At 37.3% G+C, this 9843-nt stretch overlaps 1 protein-coding gene across 2 annotated transcripts in view; it reads right to left on the bottom strand.

The window, feature by feature from the left end:
* Positions 1–251: 251 nt before the first annotated feature.
* The window catches only part of DSC1 (desmocollin 1), a 29286-nt gene continuing 19694 nt past the window's right edge, over positions 252–9843 (bottom strand). The window contains exons 12-16 of one of the 2 annotated variants that reach the window (XM_008690930.2): positions 6595–6807; positions 5158–5400; positions 3667–3785; positions 2524–2778; positions 252–1644 (exon numbers count right to left, since the gene is read on the bottom strand). In XM_008690930.2, coding sequence (XP_008689152.2) covers positions 1447–1644; positions 2524–2778; positions 3667–3785; positions 5158–5400; positions 6595–6807 — 1028 coding nt within the window. In that variant the 3' untranslated portion in view covers positions 252–1446. Of the gene's footprint in view, positions 1645–1725; positions 1772–2523; positions 2779–3666; positions 3786–5157; positions 5401–6594; positions 6808–9843 lie in introns of those variants that run through there. The other variant, XM_040632369.1, reaches the window with a different exon arrangement.

Genomic DNA, 9843 nt, shown 5'->3' with positions numbered 1-9843 from the left:
CTTTAATCAGAAGCTGTAATTGAGAATAAGAAGAAGAATTACAAAATTTTAAAAAAATTAACCACTCTTTTCAATAGTTAACTAGTTAATAGATTAAAGAAAATGAAACAGGTTTTTGGTCTGAATGAGAAATTTCCATGTGATATACACTGTATTGTCTGTAAATGTAGAGAGTTTGGCACAAAAGACTACTAAAATATTATTTAAATATATGGCTTCTTTCTAAATTACATTCAAAATAATCAGTTAACTCGTGTTCATTCATTTATCCATCATTCAACAATTGTTTGGTTAAGTGTTGCTTTCATAGATTTCCATGTTTTAACATTTACGTGCTAGAAATTCATTATTTCTGATTTTCCATTTTCTTAAAGTAATTACCAAGGTAGGCAGAGTGTTAAATTCCAATATGGATGCTCATTCCATTTTTTAGCATATTTAAAAGGCTAAGCACCGTGGATCAGGGTTGCAAGTCTAATGCCTGCCAGGCGGTTTCACAAACGCTTGAAGATGGTGGGCCTCTGTCAAGCTAGACAGTGCGCGTTCTTGCAAAGGTATTTATGTTTTAAAAAGGTAATAGTACATCCTGGTGGGCAAACAAAACATATTTGTGAGTCTAGTATATGTGCTGCCGAAGCGAGCACCATATTTGTGAGTCTAAGTCAAACCATGGGCATCAAGGTTGCAATTCTTTCTTGGAAATCCTCCCATCTGATGCTTACAAAATCTCTGTGGCTCACATTATTGTGGGCTTGTTCTGGTCCCTGCCTTTCCAACAATCCTAGAAGCTATAGGAACCTGATTATGCATCCATATGGGCAGAGATCCAAGGACCAAGTGCTGAAGGCTCCTGAAAGCAAACCGTGCTGAGAGCACCGCCGCAGTGTGAAAGTGTAGTGAGAAATGAGTACTTATTTACCAAATTGAAGACCGCACCAAAGAATACTTAAAAGTCCTTCAATACATAGCCACTCAGGTAGAGGAATCAATTCTCTGGGACCAAAGACAATATTTCTAAGAGTATTTCTAAGAGCAATCTCCCCAGAATTTTGAAAAAAAAAAATTTAATTTTCATCTCAAATTAAAATTCTTTTTTCATTAGCCTCGACAATACCCAGGTCTCCCACCACACACTTCATTAGCATAGAGAGTAACGTAAGTTTTCAAATAGAAGATGCAAGAGCACGCGTTGGTAGAGTCTTGAAAAGGGCAATATATACATGCATATAAAAGAAAATTAACACACGAAACTTTTCTTTCTAGAGAATATGGAGGTTATATCAGACGAGGAGACTTTAGGGGCGCTTTGTATTTATAGTATCCTTATCTATACATGACTCAAAGTTTACTTCCAATAAACAACATATTAGCAGATGCTGCTATCATTTTACATTCAATAAACTCCTACATATGCATTTGTAGATGTTTCTCTGTTAAAACACACATTTATTTCTTCACACATGTCTTTGCTAGCGTCCTAAATTTGGGTTCCAGATGATCTAGAAACTCAAGCCCTTCTTCTTCCTGCCGATCACTGCAGCAGCCCACAGAGCCGGCCATAGACCCTTTTCCTTCATAGTTATAGGAACGCACGTAGTCTTCGGAATGTTTACGCTCCTCGTCTTGTCCACACAGATACACCTTCTGTATCAAAAAAAAGCACATTTTATTATTTTTTTAAAGACACCTAAACATATTAGCATAAAAATAATGTCTTTGATTTACCTTTTACTGTTTAATTTTTAATCAGAGTGTGTCCTCTAATGGATTCCTACATATAAAAAATGCACATGATTGGTCTGTATTATATTCATTCTGAAAATATAGCAGATATATAAATACTCCTAGAGAACACATTTATGAAAATTAAAGATACACACACATCAAAAAGCTAATTTACAATTTCCCATTTGAACATAAGATTTGTATAGTTTCCATGTATCTTTGTAGCGTCTTCACATACTTGGGGGGACCAATATAGGCTATGATTCTTCTGTTTATGTACAGTTATATAGTGACAATAACGTAATATATTCAACTGGCTAATATTCACCAATATTGATTAATCTGAACATAAAACAAGGAACTAAAACCCCCAAAATAAAAGCTGAACAGTCTATCTGGCCGATGTCGATAGCTAGGGCTTCATAACTAGACAGACGATTCAGTACACTAAAAAATGTTTATAATTTATGATCCATGCATCACTCTATACAAATCTTTCATTTCAGGTGATCTTCCTGGTAATTTTTAGGGAAGAAGCTATCGGTCTTCTTATACTTCCTAAACATGTATACACATGCCATTCCCAGATAGTTGTGCAGTTTTGTAAACCTTATTTTAAAAATTAAGCTTGAAAAGATCATTTTTTCCTTTGGGCTTGGGCCTGAAATCCTTATCTATGATAAAGACTGAAAAGGTGATGGGTTCCAGGTGCCTGAGGAGTAAAACTTTTGGGAAATCCTGATTTATAAATAGTTTTTAACTTTCATGGAATACGAACTCAAAGACACTGGCACTCACCTCGCCAAGCCGAGGTTGGGTGAAGCTGTGCCAGTCGTTATACGTGTATCTGCCAGTGTCCGCTACTCCCTGTCCTGCTCCCTTGATAGATTCCAAGGTCTGATGTCCACCTCCTTTGCTGGAATCCAAGGTGTAGCCACCTTTGACCATCTCAAAGCTTTGCTGTGTTTTGACTCCTTGGCCACCGAGAGTGCCAACAGACATGCTTGTGTCACAAATGTTGGATGTCTGTGTGGGGAGTCTAATATTTGCTTCCTAAAAATAAAGTTAGAGTTATAAGGTGAGCGAGTCGAATTGAAACTAACAATTTCCTTTCATTTCTTTTTTTTTTTTTTAAGATTTTTATTTATTTATTTGACAGAGATAGAGACAGCCAGCGAGAGAGGGAACACAAGCAGGGGGAGTGGGAGAGGAAGAAGCAGGCTCACAGCGGAGGAGCCTGATGTGGGACTCGATCCCATAACGCCAGGATCATGCCCTGAGCCGAAGGCAGACGCTCAACCGCTGTGCCACCCAGGCGCCCCTCATTTCTTTCCCATCAAAATTCATTATGTTGAAGTCCTAACCCTCAGGGCCTTAGAATGTGATCTTGTTTCAAAATAGGTCATTATATATGTATTTAGTTAAATAAAGATGAGGCCATACTCAATTAGGGTGGGTAAGGCAAAATTTGGACACAGACATGCACACAGGGAGAAGACTGCCATGTGAAAATTTGATTTATACTGCCATAAGTCAAGGAATTACCAGTTTGTGATTCTTTGCAGTCCTACGAAACTAATACAATAGAATTACGAAGTTTGGTTCCTGGGTGGCTCAGTTGGTTAAGTATCTGCCTTTGGCTCAGGCTGTGATCTCAGGGCCTTGACATTGAGCCCTGCGTGCTCCCTGCTCAGTGGGGAGTCTGCTTCTCCCTCTCCTTCTGCCCCTTCTCAAGGCTCATGCTCTCTCAATTTCACTCTCAAATAAATAAATAAATAAAATCTTAAGAAAAAAAGTTAATGCATGCAGGGCATGTGGAGTTCTGCTTGACATAGTAAGTGCTCAACAAACATTAGTTGTTGTTATTATTATTATTATGTAACAATCAGCAGTTACCATTCGATCACCATTCAAGCCATACAAAAGTGAAATCTAATTTACCGTCACTTCTTCTCCGGGTCCTTCCGTGTTTGACACAATTAAATTTTGCTGGGCTACGTCTGGAAAACATTTCTTTACTGTTCTCTTAGCAGTAACACAGAAACAAGTGAAGAGAATACCTACAAAATAAAAAGTATTTAAGTAAAATAGTATTTTTTTCATGCAGGTGTATATCATTTAAATCATGATTTTTAAAAAAGTTTTTTCACAGCGCTTTGAAGAATTTGTTCCATAAATTGAGATCTCTTTGGATCATGAAATTTAAAACATAATATTAACAAATGTATTAGTATTTAGACCATCTCTGTCTTGTTGAGATTATGTTCTTAGCAAAATGAGAAAGAAATCAATACAAGTAAGAAGGATGAAGTGAGCGTAGTTTACTAACAGGTCTCTTCTCAAGTCCAGAATTAACTTAAATGTTTCTCTTTTCTCCTCCACACTGAAATACTAACTCCCTTTGATTGAAATTTAAGCTAGTATTATTGATAATTCAAATCGATACAAAACACTTAAAGGGCATTAGGCATAAATACAAACATGAAAGGCAGTGACCTAAAATCTGGGCCCGGTTTTAAAAGTGTATGTCAAGTAATAACCGTGTTAAGGGGAACGTCTAGTTTAATCTGAAACTCAAATCAGTGAATTAGGACACAGTAAAGACTATAAATGCAAATAGGTTCTGTATTCAAATACATTGTCAAAAAAGGAAAGGAAGGCATGAGGGAGGCTGAGTAGGAAGGAGAGATGAAGTGTGGGCAATGGTTTCCACCACTTCTGCATCTTGAAAAAAAGTTCACAGAATGCAAAATCTTAACATTCTTTGCATGCGTTACTTTTCCTCTGTGGTTCACCATATGACCGTTTTCCACTAACAGGAGTCCTTTTTTTTTTTTTTTAATTACAAGTTTCTTTCTTTTTAAAGTTTATTTATTTATTTTTAAGTAACTCTAGACCGAACGTGAGGCTCAAACTCACAACCCCGAGATCAAGAGTCCTGTGCTCTTTTGACTGAGCCAGCCAGACACACCTCACTGGAGTCTTCTTAAGACGTATGTTAAATCCCTTCATTAATAACAGTGAGCATAAAGATCTAAGTGAATTTTGGAATACTCGTCACGGATTCTTCCTGTGTGTAAACTTGGCTCGCTAAAAGACTATGTTTTGTATGGGAAGGAATCTTAACCAATTTCTTTATTTTACTTGTGGAAAAATGAGCTCAAAGAAGAGGAAATGATCTATACAGCATCTCACACCTTCTTATTGAAAGAACTAAGCGTACACCTCCAAAAATTACTTTAAATTTAATTTGCTCTTACTGATATGTTTCTTCTGTGAATCGAAACCCCCAGGCATACAGTACACACAAGATTTTTAAAAGGACACATTTACTGAAGGCTATAAAGGTCATTAAATAAAGATCAACCATATATGTATATTTTAAATATTAGATAAGCTTTCAACTAACACATTCTAGATAATTATACTTACATAACAACAATGCAGAACCCAGCACCATGGCAAGAATAGCCCATCTTCCAAGTATTACATTTGATGGCTTAACATCTCTCACGTTTTTAATATTCATTTTACAGTCAGACGGGGTTGTACAGTCGCAGACTCTCACTGTTAACATGTGTTTTGCATTTAAACCATGTCTATCTTTTATTATGATAGGCACAGTATAATAGTTATAATCAAGAGGTTGCTGCTGACGGAGAATGGCAGTTTTACCTAGAGAAAAAAAGACATAATATATATTGATAGGACTTTTTACTCACAATATTGTTTCTACTTGGTATGTTTGGGGCAAGGTGGGGGGAAGAAGGTGCAGAATTTAGCTTAAAGGAAAAACTCTATGGTGTTTTTGTTTGTTTGTTTGTTTGTTTGTTTGTTTTTGAGAGGGAGAGACAGAGAGAGAGGACAGAGAGAGAGAGGAGGGGCAGAGGTAGAGAGAGAATCCTAAATTGACTCCACACCCAGCCTAGAACCCTGGGATCATGACCTGACTGAAATCAAAAGCCCATGGGCACTTAACCTACTGAACCACTCAGATGCCCCTCATTTTTGTTTCTAAAAAATGGTTTTGCTTTCTTGAAAAACTAGGGAAAAGAAGTGATATTGCTCTACACAAAATACATTAGACTGATCTATACGTGACGTTACTCAAATATTATATTAAAATGGATTGATGTGTTTTCTTAAAAGATATTTGGAACAAGAATCTAAACATAAATACATTATCCATCGCTTTAAAAAAGTAAGGTATCACTCTTTTGTCGGGGCTGCCAACACTCCATTCAGACGGAGGAAGACCCGGAAGCTTCAGAGCCACGGGAGCCTAGCACCGGAAGCCCCCGGGGGGCCGGGCTGCTGCGGGCGGCATGCATTCGTCACCGCTGGATCGGCTTCGACAAAGATCACCCAGGTCACTTTGTAAAAGTTAGTATGAGGCGTTACTGCTTGAAGAGGAACCAGAGCTGCTGCCCAGCTGTCGACCTTGACAACCTGAACCTCGGTCAGTGAGCAGACACGGGTAAATGCTGCCAAGAACAAGACTGCAGCTGCCCCTACCACTGATGTGCTGCGCCCCGGGTACTGCGAAGTTCTGGGGGAAGGGAAAGCCCCGCAAACAGCCTGTCTTCGTGGAGACCAGATTCTTCAGTGGAAAAGGGAGGAAGAGTAAGGGGTGTGGGGGGTAGGACTGTGTCCTGGTAGCTTGAAGCCATGTGGAGGGAGATTCATTAAATGTTAACAAGAGCTTTTCAAAAATAAAAAAATAAAAAGCAAGGTATTATCTTTTTTGGGGGTATCAATAAAATAATTTACCAAAATGAATGCTTATTTATCATAATGAACTAAGGTGGATGTCAAAACCACAGCCATCTTAAGTTCCTCCTGATTAGAAGATTTAGCATAATTACATACCATTCTTTGTTTCTAAATTCCAAAGTTTGTTGGCAGAATTATCTAGAAAGAATTGAAAAGGTGGACCATTTTCAGGTCCATCAGCATCTACAGGTTGGAGAACAGCATAATCCTTAGCGTGCTGACAAATTGTCACTTCTTCATCAATCTGTGGTGGGTGATCATTATAATCTTCCAAAAGAACTACTAATGTTCCCGTGCAAGATCTGCCATCTAAGAAAAATTAAAAATAGATTATTTCTTCATTTAAAAACTTATTTTCAACATCTCTGTGATACACATCTGACCTCTGCTGTCTAGTGGCTGTCTGAACTTGAATTTCACACACTTTTGGATCACAAATACCATTGCTACAAGTACAAAATAGTGACATGTCCCTCTCCCTTGAAGATTGATGGCTGTATCAGATGATATCTTGAGGTGCTTTTTTCAAATGAAAAGGTATGAGATTATGAGCAATGTCACTACAGAATAGCCACTTGAAAATGAAATTGATTTCTTACAGCTTTCTTTGTGAAGAGCATATGTTCACCTTGAATATACAAAGACTTCACATGGGGTCTTCAATCACTTCCTTGACTTCCTCTTCTGACTCATTTCTTCACATATTCTTTGCTCAAACTTTGTAAAACTTCTCATCAAACCCATTACGTGCACTCTTTGCTGTCTGCTTTGGTACATTCTGTTGCCATTGCAGGGAATACTTTTCTCTTTGCCTGATAATATTTGGTTATCCTTCAAGAACCACTCAAATATCTCCTCCTCTTGAAACTTGCCGTGACTTCTATGGACAATGGCAGCAATAGTCTCCTTCGATTTCTCAGAACACTTTGCTCATCACTGACTCACACACTAAACTGTGAACATGTTCATCCTAAGAACTAAGTCATGCTCATCTTGAGAGCCTAATGATCTGCCTAGCAGTTCTTGGCTAACTTATAACTTCATACTAACACCTTGAACATAAAGCAATTACTATTTTATACTTCCCAAAAAACGTGGTTGAATAAACCGTAAAAATAAGTTTGCACGCCCTCCCTAATTCAATAAAGGCTTTTGACCATAGGAGCCATTACTCATCTCCAGATGGCCACTGTGACTGGCCTGCTGCTTTACACCTTAAGTCTCAATATTTTTGATGAAAATATTGCCCATTATTTAAGAGATAATGAAGTTCAACAAATGTATTTAAATTTTACCACTTGTGATAAGATAATAAGCTACAATAAATGGTAAGCTTTCAAAATTGAAATGAACAGAAAAATAATTGATACAGTTTCTCATTTTTTTGCTTTGAATGCTGGTCTGAATTTGGAGCATTAGATAAATTCAGCATTTATCAAAAAGACTGCTATAAATCATATGCAAATATAATCCATTTTTAATTTGAAATAACACTTAATTACTACAAAATTAATTTATTAAAAGTTATTTTAAAATTCATTACTTCACAAAAGGCCACTATTGTATATACCTCTTTAAAAATTATTCTATCTGAACAAATTTTATAATATCTAGAAATAAAAGAGAGATACAGCTCTTCTAATAAGAAATCTGCAGTAGGACATAAACATTTTGATCCTGAGAAATCTATAGATAAATTTGAATACAAGTAACAACGTCAAAATCAGCAAACTAACAAAAATGTGAGTTAATTAGCACAATTAATCTAGTTAGAGGAACGTAATATAAACGAGAAGCAATGAAACACCCTTTTACAGAAAAGATACATTACTTGTGATAATTAACATATCATTCCTAGGGAAGGGGGACTTAAGAGGTATTAAGAGAGGAACTGAATACAGACGGAATGGAAACAATCACAGAAGATGTCACTGCCTTTCATGTGAAGAAGCTAAGGGATCTGAATTTCGAACAGGAGGGACAGTGCTGTGCTAGGCAGAGGGTGACAGCAGGGAAACCAGGCTGCTTGACAAAGAAGACTGACACAAGAAACAGAAGTAAATAAATTGGATTTGAAGAAAGCTAGAAGAGGGGCGCCTGGGTGGCTCAGTCGTTAACCGTCTGCCTTCGGCTCAGGGCGTGATCCCGGCGTTGTGGGATCGAGCCCCACATCAGACTCCTCTGCTATGAGCCTGCTTCTTCCTCTCCCACTCCCCCTGCTTGTGTTCCCTCTCTCGCTGGCTGTCTCTATCTCTGTCAAATAAATAAATAAAATCTTTAAAAAAAAAAGCGAAGAAAGCTAGAAGAATGTCTAGGTCATCATCCTGAACTATTTATGAACACCAAAAGTAAATGTTCATGTGGAAATACAAGGAATTACTTATATATTTGGTCCTTGGAAGTATATATTAATGGATTAAAGTTCAAATAAACAAAAGCATTGATGTCACCATGTGGTCTTACATTAAAATGAATAACATCCATGTTTTTACTTCTTTATGCGCACAGCCAGGTTATCCATGAGCCTGGGACATAGATTCTTAGAGTTTAGGTTTGGTGTTTCATTTCCTTGTATTTTTAGCAACAAAAGACAAAGTTAATTTCTTATATTTCTATTCTCTGTATTTTCCTTCTCTTCAAATAGTATTTCATTTTCCTATCACTAAGCTTCCTCATTTCTGTGAAATTTCCCTTTATCCTTTTATGGGGGCAGCTCCTAACTGATTTCTACTTCCTATGATACCCATACAGTCTTCTATGGGGAAAGTTGTCATGCCAAGAACCTCTTATGAGAACATAGGAATCCTTTCATTCATATCATGTGAGAATTTGACCTTGTCTTCTGAATTCTAGTTTCTATGGTAACTTGCCTAGTACTTGGGACTAATTAGACTATCAACATTTGTGCAATAAATGAGTAAATGTAAATCCTTCTTTGACGTCATAATTGTGCTCTTAAACCATTCAGCTTTCACTTCTGCTCATACAGGAGTAGCAAATCACCCAGGGTTTTAGAGTGGTGGCAACATTAACTGTATTTCTCAGCTAATGTTTTCTCCATTCTTTGGTAGTTTTTTTTTTCTACCTATACTGAAAGAACTACATTAAAAGTCTGTGTGAGAGGTATCAAGAGGAAGGGAAGATGATATGCATGTGGTTAAGTAATGATATTTACAATGATATTTACATTTAGCTTTTTTTTTTTAAAGATTTTTTATTTATTCGACAGAGATAGAGACAGCCAGCGAGAGAGGGAACAGAAGCGGGGGGAGTGGGAGAGGAAGAAGCAGGCTCCTAGCGGAGGAGCCTGATGTGGGGCTCGATCCCACAACGCCGGGATCACGC

This window comes from Ursus maritimus, unplaced genomic scaffold (assembly GCF_017311325.1).
Source record: "Ursus maritimus isolate PB19 unplaced genomic scaffold, ASM1731132v1 scaffold_18, whole genome shotgun sequence".
In the NCBI taxonomy this organism is placed as follows: Eukaryota; Metazoa; Chordata; class Mammalia; order Carnivora; family Ursidae; genus Ursus; species Ursus maritimus.
Note: the sequence above shows the minus strand (reverse complement) of the source record. Positions and strands in the feature narration are given on the sequence as shown.